This window comes from Bactrocera dorsalis, chromosome 3 (genome assembly GCF_023373825.1).
Source record: "Bactrocera dorsalis isolate Fly_Bdor chromosome 3, ASM2337382v1, whole genome shotgun sequence".
Classification (NCBI taxonomy): Eukaryota; Metazoa; Arthropoda; class Insecta; order Diptera; family Tephritidae; genus Bactrocera; species Bactrocera dorsalis.
This window is the reverse complement of record NC_064305.1, coordinates 49,353,247-49,371,361: the sequence shown is the minus strand read 5'-3', so window position 1 is coordinate 49,371,361 and position 18,115 is coordinate 49,353,247. Positions and strand designations below refer to the sequence as shown.

The window sequence follows — 18,115 nt, the reverse complement described above, 5'->3', positions numbered from 1 at the left end:
AGCTTCTTCCAAATGTTTTGGATATAGTTTGTGACATTAAAATGGTTTGCCCATTTATATTTTTTAAACATTTTTTCATGTTGGAACATCATCTCCATTATTTTTCTAGTTGGTTTCACCAACTCGCATACCTAATTAAGCTATGTCTACTTTGTATCCTCTGAACACTCAAACACTTTAGTGTTTATACATACATATGTACATATGTATATGTAGCGATTAACATCTCTCCAAATTGTAATAGATCCATTTATTAACTATTTCTAATATTGTAACTACTTTCATCTGGTAACACTGTATTCAGCAACCTAAAATATTTTATCCCGTTATAATATTGATCACCTCATATTAGCTTCTCTAATTCGTCCTATTCCATTTGATCATCGGACGAGACCACACGTGTTCTATCGCACGCAACATAAAACATTTCTATTTATATTAAAAATATATTCGTAAGTCGGATTTTTACTTGTAAGCAAATAAATATATAAAATTAAGTAGCTGGTTAAATAGTGTTTTACTTATTAACACCTTACCCGCCACATTGGTGACCCCGACGGCCGAAATTCGTGCATTATACCGACGTTAAAATAACATTGGCGACGCTCACAATATACCCGACGTCCTACGCCTTTCGTACATGCCAAAAATCGACGTGATTTATGGACTAACTGCTACATTGGGAATACGTTATTCTGATGTGTGTACCATAACCTCCACTTGTGAGCCACAATCGTCAAAGTAAATCTGGTTAAAGGAGTTGAACGAGCAAACTCAACCATATTACGCCACGCGGCTTAAGCGATAGAACACTAAACCTGTTACCAACTCGGTACAAAGATGACCAACATAAAGCAGTCACCATCGGAAGACAATTCAGAAGACAGGAAACCTCTACAACCAACATCCAACGTCATTCGACCAATACAATTTAATCCTGACAAGCCATCGCTATGGATCGCCCAAATCGAAGCACAGTTTAGGATTCTGGGTGTGGTAAGAGATGTTGACAAATTTTACCACGCGGTTTCCATCCTCGACACGCGACATGCGGCAGAAGTGGAAGACATCATTGTTGATCCTCCAACATCAGCACCTTTCACTGCACTCAAAATGGCACTAATTAGTCGTTTTTCTAAATCGAAAGAAGCGAAGCTGCAACAACTTCTCGAAGGTGAGGAGATTGGCGATCGCACACCATCACAACTCCTGCGCCATCTTAAAGCACTGGTTCCAGGCGTCGACGAAGATGTACTTAAAGCTAAATGGTTATCCGCTTTACCGAAGGACACTCGCGCCATGTTAGCATTGCAAATAAATACAACGCTGGAAAATTTAGGGGCTAGTGCAGACAGACTCCACGAGATCATACAAGGAATGCACGTTTCATCAGTTTCCAAAAATACCAACAACACTAGTGACGCAGACTTCGCACAACAAATATCTGACTTAACCAAACAGTTAGCAGCACTATCAGCCGTTATTAACAAACGGGAATCCAGATCAAATACACGACAGCATAACAAGCCGAGGCCACGTAACCAGTTCCAACAACGTAGACTGAGCTCTAACGGGTTTTGTTACTACCACTCGAAATACGGTAAAAACGCTATTCGATGCAAACCAGGCTGCACATTTTCGGGAAACGCTGTAGAGAATCTCTAATGACGGGTAGTGATTCTCTGCAAAATTCTCACCGTCTGTACATTAGAGATCGAACCTCTGGTACCCAATATCTGGTGGACACAGGTTCCGATTTATCGGTTTTTCCAAAAGAGTGGTCGAAAAATGCAACACCAACAATTGGTCATACGCTACAAGCAGCAAACGGATCCATCATCCAAACATACGGAAAACGGTTATTGTCTCTTAATCTAGGTCTTCGTCGTGATTTTTTGTGGCAATTTATCATCGCTGACGTTACGAAACCAATCATCGGGGCTGACTTCTTGAGTCACTTTGACTTATTAGTCGACCTCAAGCGAAGATGTCTACTCGACGGACGTACTGGATTAACATCACCCGCTTTAATTGCTCCAATAGCGAATACAATTTCTATCCGATCAATTAAAGAAGATACAATATACCACAAGCTACTACGAAATTTTCCGCAGATTACAAATCCAGACAGCGTAACAAGAGGGAAGAAACACAACACCTTCCACCACATACGTACTTCAAACGGACCACCAGTGACCAGCAAAGCACGTCGTTTACCACCGGATAAACTACAAGCTGCACGTCACGAGTTTAATGACATGATCAAACTGGGAATCGCTCGATCTTCGAACAGTCCATGGTCATCGCCACTGCACCTAACAGCGAAGAGCACTGGAGAATGGCGACCGTGTGGAGACTACCGCAGTCTAAATGCTCGCACAGTTCCAGACAAATACCCCGTACGCTGCCTTGAGGACTTTACCGCAACATTACATGGTAAAAACATTTTTTCAACTGTAGATTTGGTTCGTGCATTTAATCAAATCCCGGTCGCACCAGAAGACATTTCTAAAACGGCCATTATAACGCCTTTTGGACTATTTGAGTTTCCTTATATGACCTTTGGTCTAAGAAACGCTGCTCAAACGTTTCAAAGGTTCATCGACGAAGTAACACGAGATCTTCCATTCTTATTCGTATATATCGACGATATCCTGGTAGCTTCAGCCAATGAGCGCGAACACTTGCAACATCTTGAAATTTTATTTAAACGCCTTCAAGATTATGGATTAGTCATTAATCCCACAAAATCAAATTTTGGTTTAACCGAGGTAAAATTCTTGGGCCACACCGTCAACAAAAATGGCATAACGCCATTAAAAGATAAGGTTAACGCTATCCTAAGTATTGAATTTCCTACTACTATCAAAAGTTTAAGAAGATTTCTTGGTACAATAAATTTTTACAGAAAATTCATCAAACAAGCGGCCGAAATCCTCGCTCCTCTCAACTCACTACTGGAAGGACCAAACGTCAAGAATTCGCAAAGAATAGAATGCACCAAAGAGCTTCAATTATCGTTCAACAAAGCAAAACAGGCACTTGCTCAAACAACATTACTGGTACATCCAAATACAAACACTCAATGGGCAATTTTTACAGACGCTTCCGAACATGGCATAGGCGCTGTCCTACAGCAACATGTCAACAACACTTGGCAACCATTAGCATTCTACAGTAAAAAGCTTCCACCGTCAATACAGAAATTATCTACATATGATCGTGAACTACATGCAATATTCGAAGCCGTAAAATATTTTCGACACATCTTCGAAGGACGTCACGTGATCGTCTTCACAGATCATAAGCCGCTACAGCACGCTTTCCACCAACGCACAGAACGAGCCTCCCCTTGGCAGTTCCGTCGTTTGGATTTCATCGGTCAATTTACTTCGGATATCAGACATATTTCAGGACACCAGAACATCGTTGCAGATACGCTCTCCCGCGTCAACGCGATTTCTGAATCCATCTCTTCACAAAGTTTAGCAACAGCACAGCAAAACGATACAGAATTGCAGCAATTACTCAGCAATCCGTCAACGTCACTATCACTGCAGAAAATACAAGCAGACGCCACCGAACCTGCTCTGTACTGTGATATAACTACTGGATCTATACGACCATACGTCCCAGTTCCACTCAGAAAACATATATTCGATTCTCTACATTCCTTGGCACATCCCGGAATAAAGGCATCGCAAAAGCTAGTGAGTAAACGATTTGTGTGGCCGTCAATAAACAAAGACTGTCGCACATGGGCAAAAGCTTGCATCGACTGTCAACGTAACAAAATTCAACGACACGTATCAACACCTATCGGCATTTTTCAAGCACCTTCACAACGATTCGAACACATACATATAGACTTGGTTTCTTTACCAACTTCTAAAGGTTTTAATCAATGTTTAACTATAATCGATCGTTTTACGCGTTTTCCAGAAGCAATTCCTTTGGAAAACGGTACAGCAGACACGGTAGCACGAGCACTACTCGCCCACTGGATCGCTCGGTACGGTGTACCAAAACGAATAACATCCGATCAAGGACGACAATTTGAGTCAAAACTTTTTAACTCACTGTCGCAGATCCTTGGCATCAAACATTTAAGGACTTCTCCATATCATCCGCAATCAAATGGCTTAGTCGAACGTTTCCATCGCCAACTCAAATCTGCACTCCTTTGCCATCGAGAAACTTGGCTAGACGCTCTACCAGTTGTACTACTTGGCCTTCGAGCAGCATGGAAAGAAGATATGGGCACAACGCCAGCCGAACTCGTTTATGGAGAACCAATACGTTTGCCTGGAGAATTCATCGCTCCTTCAAACAATCAAACAACCACTGCTGAACTATTACAGAATTTAAACCAACATTTCAAAAATTTAGCACCAGCAGAAACGTCAAGGCACGGAAAGAGATCAATTTTTTATTTTAAAGACCTAAACACCTGTTCACATGTTTTGGTACGAAATGATCATATAGAAATTTCATTCTCATCGCCCTACGAGGGACCGTTCAAAGTTATTGCTCGTCACGACAAATATTTCGTCATAGACTACCGAGGCAGCCCAACATCTATTTCAGTGGATAGACTTAAGCCAGTATACGTAGCCGATAGCGACGTAAACGAACTAGAATTCTTCACATCAGCCGAGAAAACTCATCTTACTTCTTTTGGAGTTAAGTTTAGTGATAAGAAAACCTATATTCCAAATTAATGTATAAAATTTAAATTACTTCTTAAAAACTTTAAATTTTTTTAAGAAGGGGAGTATTGTAGCGATTAACATCTCTCCAAATTGTAATAGATCCATTTATTAACTATTTCTAATATTGTAACTACTTAACTACTTTCATCTGGTAACACTGTATTCAGCAACCTAAAATATTTTATCCCGTTATAATATTGATCACCTCATATTAGCTTCTCTAATTCGTCCTATTCCATTTGATCATCGGACGAGACCACACGTGTTCTATCGCACGCAACATAAAACATTTCTATTTATATTAAAAATATATTCGTAAGTCGGATTTTTACTTGTAAGCAAATAAATATATAAAATTAAGTAGCTGGTTAAATAGTGTTTTACTTATTAACACCTTAACCGCCACATATATCTCACCCAATATTATACACCATTGAGTTCGAAATCCCATAAATCCTGATTACATGTTTATCCTCATTGTTTATAAATGAATCTTAACCACAAGTTTTTATTTGAATCTTACCCCATTTGAAGTGAATGTATTTTTCGAAAATATCTTCTTTAAAGTGTTTATAACGAATTCTTTCGAGTTCATCGCAAAAGATTGGAGAAAGCTTAAATTATGGGAAAGCTGGAGAAATATTATTTGAACCTAATAATATACATACATACATATGTACAAGTAGCTTAACTTATTATTAAATTAATACATCTAAAATTAAAAAACCAAAAATATTCCGTTAGTAAATATGGTATATACATACATCTTGTTCCAATACGAAAGAAAACAAAACAATTAAAACTTTAATTTTTTCTCAGACTTTGAACAAATAATCTTGTCATTTATTAGCTTAAAAAAATAAGTTGTAATGAAGAAAATCCTTCGGTCAACACAATTGTGTCCACCGACTTCAAAAATGGAGTTTTGAGAAAAACGCATTTAAAGTCGGTTTATATGCAGAATTGCACAACTACTTAAAAGTTGAAATAGGGAAAAACATATGCATATATACATATGGTATTTCTGTGATATACTGAAACAGAAAAATGCCATTAATATACTGTTACCCAAATTTGTTTATTACATCTTTAATTTGGTAAATTAAAAAAATAATTTGTTTCATATAACTCTCAAGAATTTTATGATTTTTATTAAAATCTTCCGCATCAATTTTCGTATACTTTCGTAGGAGCATGAGAATGGGGATCACAGGATGTTTATACGCGTAAAAAAGAAGTGCAGAACACTAATAATGACTGGAAAAAAATTCTATATCTATCTAAGAATGATAAAATAACAAAAAATATATAATTATAAAAACAAGAGCATATGGAACACTTTAATGAAAATCCATAATCTGAACTCTTGAAAACGTCAAAATTTGTTAATAAATCCCTGGCAACTTATACTCGTATAGAGCTGCTTATAGATCAATTAATTTATGCACTGTTCTCTAATAACCTTCGTTAAAAGTTTCTGTGAAACCAATATGAAAAGTTCATCTTGCACAAATTCACTTGTAAAAAGTTTTTTCTGAAAGACTTGCAGCAACTGAGGCACTTAAAGTGTTCTCTCTAAACGGCTCCCAATAGCATAAGTTTCGAGTTCGCGCTACTTAAAAAACGAATATACTAAATTTTAAATGTAATCATGTATATTTTTTTACAAAAAATGTTGAAATAATTGTTAAGCTCTGAAAAAATAGTTTCATGATCTTATAATGAACTGTGGAGATTTTAAATTACAAAAAACAAAAAAATTTACGGTATTTACTAATAAAATATTTACAATAATTTTATAAACGAAACACCTCTTTTGTACAACCATATTTACAGTCATTCTCAAAAGTAAGCAAAGTAGCTCGATCAATGGTTGATTACAAAGCTTTTAATAAATGTTCTTTAACATATCTAAAAGCTTTTATAAATGTGTATGAAAGGAATTTAAAGTTTTTAATGGGTCTTCGTTAATAATGTTAAATGTTATTTGACTAGCTCTCTTCTGTAATCAAATGAAACCCTTCGATATCAACCTTTTGCTCTAATCTAACATCAGCTATATTAGCAACTGTTGGTAATTTATTTTCTGTAAATTTTAGTTGCACAACCTCTGGTGAGTGAGAAGGTGCATAAATTGCAACAACTTGCATTCTTCAAACTTGTGTTTCCTTCTTATAAAGGCAAATAGTACTTACTTTAAGATAAATATAAGCTTTATAGTGAGTTATATACAAACATACAAATATTTACACAAAAATAGTTAAAAAGTGAGTGTTTACAACGGATATAATTTTTGTAAAATATTTGACAGTAGGTGTATTGCTCTGATGTAATGGTTGCTATCAAAATTCTACCAAAATGTAATTCACGATTTTATGTAATAATGTGAGGTTGGCAATTTGCTATAAATTGTGCAATTTTTTTCGCTTTTAATCAACTCTTTGCACGTACTTAAGTATGTTATATGTCACATTAGAGGTCAAAAAAAGCCGTTAAGAACTGTCATGACAGTTCCATGTGAACAAAATGTACGTAAAAATATATATAAATATACATTTGCTACCGCCATATATACATTTATACACATAGATTTTATATCATAAGTATAACGTGTGAGAATATCTATACGCTAACATATGTATGTACATATGTATGGCGGTGTGAAATGGACATTTATTAAATGCGTGAAGTGATTGCTGCGAGTTCTGAGTACTTCTATTTAATACACAATACTCTCAGAGAAATACAAATGATATGGCATACATACACATATTAAACGATGAGAATTTCTTACTAAGCTTTACTCTACAAGAGTGGTTTTGGTTTACGAATGTTGAGTTATTAAAATAAATCTCGCGCCAAAAAATGGCTCTTATACAAAGGAATGAATTAAAAACGTTTTTGTCAGTCAAAATATATTATTGCATAGAGTGGTTTGTATATTTGGAAATTTAGTGGTGTACTTAAAACTTGTATCACATGGTCATTGTATGTTTGATGCGTGAAATATCAATAATATATTAAGTCATTCAAAAGTCAATTATTTTGACTAAATTTAAACAAAAAGTGGTTGCATTTCAGCTGGAAAATACGTATGTATATAAACATGTAAATTTGAAGCATATGATAAAATCCAGATTATTAATTTACTCCACACAGTCAATATATAAATGTAAATACTTATGTACATATGTATATACATATGTATAACGAGTATGCACACCTAGACCCTTTTTATTTGGGGTATCATTTCTTCATCTCTACTGGGATGTTATATTATCTAAACATATCAAAAGTTGCCAAAACTTTAAAGAGCAAGGCATATGAATACAATGCTTGCATTCTACATGTAAATTTTACACTGTAAAAGTATATGCATATGTATGTATATACAATCACACATAAGAGAGACAAAATCTTCCCGGTATTTGTTGTGCTTGACCTGAAATTATATGAACTTAAATTCAAAGAAAGCTCTGTTGACTCGGTATTACATATGTATGTATGTATATTTATACACATACATGAGTTCGCGCCGGCAAATGAATGTATCGTAGAACAATATAATTGCGGTAGGTCCACTGACTTGACAATGGAAATTTACTGTTTAGTTTAGTAGAAATTTATAAATTTTTTTTCCTTTTAAATTTTAATTCAAGTGAAATAAGTTAAATAAAAATCGTTATGTAATTTTTATCTAGTAATATATGTAAATATATGTTCTATAAAAACACAAAACGAAAAAATTAATTAAAAATGTATGCACGATGATAAAGACGAACCACTTTTTGTCCCCTTATGAAATTTTTACAAGCAATTAAATGGTTTAAGCTTCTATTTAAATTAAAAATTTCTTCTCCAAAAAAACACAAAAAAAATAAAGGTACTGGTTTTTTATTATATGTACATATGTATGTATATGTTTGTAAACTCAAATTTAAATGTATGCATGGTATATACATACATATGTAGTTGTGGCACTTTATACATATGTATGTACATATATAAGTACTCATAAAAACGTAATCCACTGATTAAACACAACTTAATTGACATGAAATTTTCCATAAAAGATTTTATGTTTCAGATAGCCAAGCATTTTCGTAAATTTATTTAAAAATTAACAATATTAATTCAGGAATGTTTTTAATAATAATTTGAAAATTAATAATTTTAACAAAATTAAAAGGAATTTTAATATGTATTGAAGTTTGATTTTGAATAAATAATAAAATATGAATTAATATGTATATGTATGTAGATTCTGTTATGAAGCATTTTAGTGCGTAATCTTATGCAACCACATCTTTATTGTAGGTAAAATGGGCGTGCAAGTTGATAAACTGCGTTTAATATAATAATATATAAAAGTAACATGTAGTTCAAGTACTCTAAATTCTTTTAATACAAAGGCATAAAGTATAATGTTTATGTAAAGCTACATATGTATCTATTTGTATATTAAGAGATGAAACCTTTAATTCTGTTCCAATAGGGACATCTATCTGTAAACTTTAGAAACAAAATATTAAATTCAAGCATATTGTGTGTCGCTGGGTTTGAGATGCGCATGATCAGTATTGCTTGAGAAGACTACATAAGTATGTATGTTTGTATGAGAGCAAAATGAACACACAAAATAAATTACGCTTAGTTTACTTTGTCTGTAGCTTTGTCAGTAAATGTGCAATGTATAATAAAATCCTTTAGTTATAGCATTAATTTTCTTAACCGTGGTTAATTCATAGTTCTAGTATTTTTCAATCTTCAGAATCATCGGAAAACATGACATCACGCTTTTATAAGTTCGGAGTGACTGCCTTGAGCGCATGCATCGGTTCAATTGCTGCCACTTGGGTTTGCACAGATAGAAATACTTCTGCTTATGTGGTAAGAAACGTTAATTAAAAAGTTAATATTACTACAAGCTTCTGATATTTTTTTTCTTTTAAGGTTCATAATGAAATTGTACGACCACCAAAGAGAAAGCGTACTTTACCACCACGACCAGATCAAATGAAAAGTCTTCAGAGTGGCGAGGAATACGATGTCTTAATAATAGGTGGAGGAGCAACAGGGGCAGGCTGCGCTTTGGATGCAGTTACTAGAGGTTTAAAAACGGCTCTTGTTGAAGCGGACGATTTCGCAAGCGGAACATCTTCTCGTTCTACAAAGCTTATTCATGGCGGAGTTCGTTACTTACAGAAGGCTATACTTGGGGTAAGAACGTATAAAATTACATATCATATGTTTATTTATTCTATAGTTGATCGTAAAATATGTAAATTGTTTGCTAAAATCATGTATGTGAATGCAAATTTAAAGTGTTTTTACGAACTATAAGAGATTCCATATCTATTTATATCGATACATACTAGCACTATTATGCCCGGTTTCACAGTCCATACTTTAGATGTGCCCAAATAAAATCTTACCAAAGCATTATTTTGTGACCGAAATTATTGTTGTTTTAAACGCGAACACGAAAGCGAACATCTCCAAATGGTAAAACTGTACGACTGTATTGATATATAGTCATATATAGCGATAGGACAAAGTTAAACAAAATATTTTATTTGTCGCGTGTGTTAAAAATACTAAATTTAGAAGAATTCTGAATGTAGCAACGATGCCATAATACCTGATTAAAATTATTTTCTTCATTTTTAATTTTTAGCTTGACTTTGAACAGTATAGAATGGTAAAAGAAGCTCTTCAGGAACGGGCATCTATGCTAGAATCAGCTCCGCATCTTGCTCATCCTTTACCAATAATGCTGCCTGTGTATCAGTAAGTAATAATACTTAGTTATTTCTTTGCTGCATATGTATAAGAGTATGTACAAAATTCATAAATCTTGATCATAAAAGCTCAATGCATAGCATATGTAAATCAATACTGCACTCGATGTATTTCCACACGGACTGTTTGAGGGAAAAATTTGGTATACTACTGACGTTCCGGATCTAAATCTGCATTGATATTCAAGGCGCAATTTTTCTGCATGGTTTATGGTCTTTCTGTCCACAAACCCCCAAATATTTTGTACCATATACCGTGTTGAGAATTGAAATTCGGCGGTAATTTTTCTAGTTTGTTATATCGCTATTATTAATATTTGTAAACTCTCACAATATGTTTCACAGAGTATGTATAATAATTTTCTTAACCTGCTTGCAAAACCTAAAACAAATCGAGATAGAAGTAGAGTTATATAATATTAATTGAATGTGCATACATACATATATCCAAATTGTCGGGATGACTAACCCCTATGAAATAATTTATATTTAAGGTGGTATGGAATACATGTGAACTCAAGAAAAAATGGAAAATAGGTTTAGTGTCATACACTTTTCGATGAAATCTCGTATCTTAGCAACTACTATTAATTAATTATTCAAATATTATTATATATAAAAGTCATACCAAATTAATTAATTAGAAGACTGGTGCCACAAAACAACAACATGTTGGGATTTAGAATAGCATCCCCCATTTACGGGGTTAAAATGGGTATGTACTGCAAGAGGAGATATTCCAGATCTAGAATATATATATGTAGTTATAAGTGTTAAGTTCATTTAAAATCGCAGAAACACGCATTTTAAATAGTTGAATTTTGAACTTTAAATATCTCAAAAACTATAAGTCAGCGGCAACTTTATATCTATATTTTCTTTATCGGGAGGACCTCCTCTATCCGTACATACCCATTTTAACCCCGAAGTCGAGGATGCTATTCTAAAATTTACCCCAACAACATCAATATAAATTACAACAATATAGGTCTCAGAATAAAAAAAATACTTTGACTCAACACTAGAGTTATCCTCAAAAAACAAACAGCTCTTGAGCTGGTCAAAAATTTGACAACATAAAATATGTATACAGAGAGGAATTTAAATTATAAAATATAATGTTGTTAATAAGCAAAGTTTTATTTTATAGTATTATTATATAATACATTATGCACACTATTTTAAGGAAATCATATAGAAAATAATTTTAGTAATAAAGATATAATAAAAATGCTGCAGTTAGCTATATCTTTATATATAAAAAGTACGTGTCACGTTGTTTCTCCGCGATGGACTCCTAAACTACTGAACCGATTTTAATAAAATTTAGCACACTGTATCCAATTCGAACCAACTTAGAAGATAGGATAGTAAAAACAATTCATAAATAAAAAATACAGTGAAAGCTCTATTTAATGGACGCTTTATTAAGTGGACAACTCTATTAACTGTAAAGGTAACTATACGTTGAGAAATCAGCCTTAAATTCGTTATTTTTTCCAATAAATTTATTTGTATGAACATATTAAAAATTAAACCTCAAGAAGAATCCCTTGGATTCTTATACCGACAAAAACGTTTTCGCCTTTATTCGTAAATAAAATTTTCACTGTATTGAATAGTTTATTATATGGATAATGGTATAAAACGTATACCACAGAAACGCGTGGGCGGATCCCCTAGTTTAATTATAAAAATCACTTACTTTGATCAACATCTCACTGAAGGAGCAAGGTTCGCTACAGAACATCTAAAAGCATGGGGTTATAACTGGAATTCTTGAAAAATTACTTACTGAAAAAATATGGAACTTAGTTCATTCCTTTTATACAATTAACAGTAAGAATAATTTAGTACAGAAAGGTTATTCCAGAAGTTTGGAATCTAAATTCAGAGTGTTATCTCTAAAGTAAAAACAACATTAAAATATCATCTACTCTACACGTTGCTTAAATGATTCAATCACATTAGTATTATAATGGCGAAAATTTGTGAGTGTGTTACTGCCAGAGAACGTGTATTATAGAGAAGGTCCAACTACGGATGAATTTTATATTAGTGGATTTCACCACTTTTGGCTCGGCAGAAGAAATTTTAACAGAAATGAGTGAACAGAGTTGAGAATTCAATGAAAATTATGCTCAGAAATATACATACGTTGCTTTTACAGACGCATGTTGGCCTTTTGGCTTATATTTTTCTTTTACATGCTATCATATCAATTGATATGAATATCATTTTGCCAATTTTTATGAATTCTTGCAAAATTGATAACATTATTATAAAATTATGCAATGCTCCAAGCAATATGTGTAGTTAATGAGCAAATGAGCTACTTTTTACATATTTCTTATCTTTGATAATGTAATATAATTTCATATGTATGGATACATACATATATGCTACATACATCCATGTGTATATGATAGGGCAATTCAGAATCTTGCAAAATTATGCAATTGCAAATATTTACCATCAACAATGAACGTCTTTTTAGTAGTTTTTTGCAAAGACCATTAATTCACAGCTAATCGGTGAAGAACAAAATTGTTTGTGAACCAAATTTTCGCACAAATTGGAAAATATACCGAAAAAAAATTTTAAGGAAAAATTAACTGACGCTTTGTTTGATGAAGCTGCTGAAAAAATTATGGACATTGAAGGTAGGAAATATTTTTATGCGGCACATAGCACAAATTTCACTTTTACTTCTGTATTGGCTATTGTCTAGAATACTCTGGATTTCTTGCCCGCTCCACTTTTTATTCGGCTTTTCGTGTTTTAGCCTTATTTTATTCAAACCGGTTTGCTCCATTTCTTCTCTTCGTTTACAAAGTTTTTACTTTTGACAGCAGCTGATAATTTGCAAACCAGTGTTGCAAATAATAAACGGGGTTTTAGTGATGCTTATTTGCAAGGGTGTAGCAGGTGCATCGCTATACATTATGTTAGTGTAAAAACAAAATTATGCTCGCTAATTTGCAATTGCAAAGATGCAAGACCATTTGCACCAGATTCTGAATTGTCCTGATATATTATCATAATATCCTAAAAAACTTAATATATTACAACAATAATATAAGTATATAAATCACACCTTTTATCATTTAAAACTTTCATACGCATCCTGCAGATATGTATGTAAGCACAAATCAATTTCAAATCAAAATATTATCATTAACAGTAACAGTTTTATGTGTTCCTGATTAATTATGAATAAAAACCATAAGAAAATACCCTTTTTTCGTATAAAGTTCGCTTTTGTAAAAGTTATAGTAATAATACTATATAATAATTACATATAATTATACTATCGTTTAAGCGGTTTCCTAAATAAAAAAAGCAAACTTTTTCATGGCATATATTTTTTTCCGCCTATTTACGACCTAAAACATGGAAATTTACTGCTTTAAAGTTAAGGTCAAATTTTGTGTTGACCCGTATACACAAACCGACATACATATACACGTGTAAATATGTCGCCCGCAAAAACTTCAAATATTGTTCTACAACAATTGTCTTAAACATCATCATACGTACTTATGTATATGCGTACACATGTAAATATATCACCCGCAAAAATTTCAAATATTGCTCTACAAAAACAACAATCGTCTCAAATAGCATCAAAAATCAATATGGCAGCCAAATCGCCGACGTCAAAATTTATAGTAAATTACACAACAACAAAACTTTCTTTCGTGAACGCTTGCGTACTTTCAAAAAGCATATTCGATTCATTCATAAAAGCAGACGCCATTACATATCCCCCAGCATGCCTTGCCTACACGCGTCTTTCGCAAATATTTCAATACCTAAAAATCATAAATTGAATATATTTCTGAAATGTATGAGAAGGAAAAAGTGACAACCCCGAAAATATAAGTATATTCAAATATATTAGAATAAAATTCAAGAAATGTTTCGAAGAAAATATTCAATATTCCTCTGATTTACGAGGGCTGTCCGATAAATAACCGACCTCAACGTGAAGCTAGCGGCACATCTGAAAAAAAAGTTTCTACTTCAAATTGTGCATATTATAATAGCTACTCGCCAAAATTTCAGAAATTTATCTTGCGCAATTATCTGTTGACAGTCGTTTTTGTGAGTCTATTTCGGTGATTTCCCCAAAATGGAAAAAATTGAATATCGAGCTGTAATTAAATTTTTATTTTTGAAAGGCAATCCGCCTTCACAAATCAAAGATGAGTTGGACTCTGTGTATGGTGACTCTGCACCATCGTTTACCACCGTAAAATTTTGTGCAGCTGAATTTAAACGTGGTCGCAAGAGCTTGGAAGATGATGAACGTCCTGGGCGTCCAAAAACTGTAACCACTAACGATAACATCGCTAAAGTTCAATTGGTACTAGACGACCGCCGGATTAAAGCTAGGGAAATAGCTGAGATTATGAAGATGTCAAAAGAAACTGTTTGTCACATATTAAACCAAGATTTGGGCATGAGAAAGCTGTCCGCGCGTTGGGTGCCGCGTTTGCTTACGCTAGACCACAAACGTGTTAGAGGCAATAAGACCGAGTATTGGCGCCGATTGATAACCGTAGACGAAACTTGGATTCATCATTATACGCCCGAAACAAAAAACCAATCTAAACAGTGGATTGAAAAGGGGGAACCAGCCCCAAAAAAACCTAAAGCTGTGTATTCGGCTGGGAAAGTGATGGCGAGTGTTTTTTGGGACAGCCATGGAATTATTTTTATCGACTATCTTGAAAAAGGAAAAACTATAACAGGAGCATACTACGCATCATTATTGGACAAGCTAAAGGAAGAAATTTCGAAAAATCGGCCACATTTGCAAAAAAAGAAAGTCTTGTTCCACCAAGACAACGCACCATCTCACACCTCAACAGTCGCCATGGCGAAAATCCACGAATTGCGGTTCGAACTGCTTGACCATCCACCTTATTCACCGGATCTAGCACCAAGCGACTTTTTTTTGTTTCCTCAACTTAAAACTGCGCTCGGCGACCAGAGATTTTCGTCAAATGAGGAGGCAATCTCTTTCGTGAACTCGTATTTTGCAGACAAAGACGCCAAGTACTATTTGGAAGGGTTGCAGAGATGGGAGCATCGCTGGGAGAAGTGTGTGGAGTTACAAGGAGACTATGTAGAAAAAAAAAAAAATTTGAAAAAGTCGCGTGCATCATGGTTAGGTCGGTTATTTATCGGACAGCCCTCGTATGTGTACAGTCAATCCCGGTTAAATAGTACTCTGTTTAAATGAAAAACAAATCTCTCCCTCATCACTCTTAACAGCCTATATTATATTTTAATCAAAATTTAATCATGATTAAAAGGGAATTAATTTAGTTTGAAAAATTTATTTACAGATTAAAAAATTTAATCAAAAACTTAGTTATATTAAAAATTTTGATTAATTTGGATTAAATGGCAATTAATATTCCATTAATTAAAAAAATATGGTGAATTTAATAATACAATAAATAAATAAATAATAACAAAATATAGTCATTACAATAATTCAGAAAAAATTTAAACATACAAATTTAACAATATTTCAATAATTTCAACCATAAAGATAACGAATTCAATTATTTGCTTTTAACAACACTAATTTTTCAAATGAAAAATCGTTCAAAACATTTCTTCTGGCGCTATTGATAATTCCTGCGAAAGAAAACAATCTCTCCACAGGCGCTGCCATACTGCGCAATTTTTTATTGGGCTCGCAAGATATGAGTACAACTGCTCTCTGATAATGCTTTCAAGCTCTACTTTACTATAGCCCAAGCTCTGTGAAGTTGTCGTTTCCTCGTCAGCATCTGTAATAATAGAAACTAGTATTTTTTTAACGAAAGTAACTAATTTATATAAATTTACTAATCTCTTCCAAATCAAAAAAGGCGATTTCATCCTCATGGTTAGAACAACTCTGCTTTGTTGGAACTAGTTTTTCAGCAACAGAAAATTTTAAAATGCATTCTAAAGCTCGTGTGATGATAATTTCAGTGGTCACATTGGGAGAAGTCCTTGTCAGAACAGAAAGCCAATTCAGTTTCAGTATAGCCGCTGTGACTGCGGTATCTGCCTCAGGAGCAAGATCAAAATATTTGGAAAACCTCTTCCGTAATTTTTCATCTAGCTCAACTGCCATGCTATTCAAAGCGAATTCTTTATTTTGGCTCAAATTTTGCAGTTGATTGCTTAATGTCATATACGCGGGTAAGAGAAATCCAAATTTAATATTTTTCTCTCCTTGGAAGAAGTCCAAAGTTTCGGCTATTGGTTCCACCAGCATTTTATAGGACTCTAAATACTGGATATCCCCTGCTGTGAAACTCGGAAGACTTAACTTTTCGCTAAGGTCATTTAAGACATATTTGTGCTGTAGTAACTTTACGACGGCATCATATAATGAGTTCCATCTTGTTATTACAGGCAGAACCAATGATGAACCAATGGTACTCACTATTACCTCTGACGATTTAGGCCAACTGGATTTCTTCCACAGTTTATTACATTTTTCAAATATCTGGAAATATGATACAGTGTTTAATTTGAAATTAGGGAAATAACGCATATACATGCAGATTACCATTTTATGCCTTATGTATGCTGGCTCATCACGTTTTAAAATCGATAAAAGATCTGTTGCTAACAAATTCAATATGTGGCTCGAGCATCTGTGATGTTTAGATAACAGTGTAGTTTCAAATGAAATTACCTCCTTATTGTCATCCTCCATATGGTCACAATTTTCTACGCCATGATCTTTGAAAGTTTTAACAAAGTTCGACCCATTGTCGGTCACTGTCATCACTATATTGGCGGTATGTTTTCCAAAAAGCCGTTTGCACGCCAATGCCGCTGATTTCCGTTCGAAGTCCTGTCTTAAACAATGGCAAGTGTAACCAAAAAAGCTTTTGTGGTTTCCAGACCAAATATCCGCAATTTTACAAAAGTGTTTGCATGATTGTATATCTGCTTTTATTTTGGTCAGCATGTTTTCATAACGTGTTTCCAATTTTTTCATTGCAGTTTGCCTGCACATAATTTTTCTACCAGTGCCTTCAAACTAACGTTCAAAGGATGGTCTGTCCACAACAAAAACAGGCGAGGCTGAATCAACAATGAAATCTAAAACGCTGTTGTCAAACTTATTTTTGGGCGAGCCTTGATAGTCTAACTTCAAAATTTTAAACTTAATGTGGTAAAGGTTCAGGAGAGCGGCTTTTTCGAAAACGTACACCAATTTTCACGGGAAAGGTCTTAAAATACTGGTTTTTAGTTCTAATTTACGAATATGTTAGGCGCGTGCCTTTAAAATCAGTAATTTCTTTGTTTTTATCAAAAAACATCGTATTTCCCGAAATCAAAAATTCACTTTTGCACTTTACACGTTTTTGGATGTTGAAATTATACTTTCTATAAGTTATATTCACGTAATTATTGATGTTCTTTCGTTAATCAATAAGATAAATAGGTTTTTTTGTTATTTTTATAAAAATATGAAAAACTTTACAATCACTTCACTTAAACGAAAATGGCAAGGTATGTTCGAAATTATGGCACAGCTGTTGTAAATTCGAATGGCCACTATTGATTCATGATCGT

The 18,115-nt window shown here is 33.7% G+C and overlaps 3 protein-coding genes across 8 annotated transcripts in view; 2 read left to right on the top strand and 1 right to left on the bottom strand.

Moving 5' to 3' along the window:
- Positions 1-18,115, bottom strand: part of LOC125777122 (uncharacterized) — a 358,233-nt gene that overhangs the window by 42,062 nt on the left and 298,056 nt on the right. The gene's annotated exons all lie outside the window — the stretch shown is intronic.
- LOC125777607 (uncharacterized) lies at positions 841-1,665 on the top strand. Its single transcript, XM_049452693.1, has one exon. The coding sequence runs from the start codon at positions 841-843 to the stop codon at positions 1,663-1,665; it is 825 nt and encodes a 274-aa protein (XP_049308650.1).
- The window catches only part of LOC105225662 (glycerol-3-phosphate dehydrogenase, mitochondrial), a 63,069-nt gene continuing 51,698 nt past the window's right edge, over positions 6,745-18,115 (top strand). Inside the window, exons 1-4 of one of the 5 annotated variants that reach the window (XM_049451265.1) lie at positions 6,745-6,892; positions 9,484-9,602; positions 9,666-9,932; positions 10,390-10,502. In XM_049451265.1, the coding sequence (XP_049307222.1) occupies positions 9,498-9,602; positions 9,666-9,932; positions 10,390-10,502 (485 nt within the window). In that variant the 5' untranslated portion in view covers positions 6,745-6,892; positions 9,484-9,497. Of the gene's footprint in view, positions 6,980-7,620; positions 7,805-9,483; positions 9,603-9,665; positions 9,933-10,389; positions 10,503-18,115 lie in introns of those variants that run through there. The other 4 variants (XM_049451269.1, XM_049451268.1, XM_049451267.1 and 1 more) reach the window with 4 other exon arrangements.

Excerpts from the sequence above, each read along its gene's own strand:
- LOC125777607 (XM_049452693.1), top strand. The coding sequence starts at position 841 with ATGACCAACATAAAGCAGTCACCATCGGAAGACAATTCAGAAGACAGG.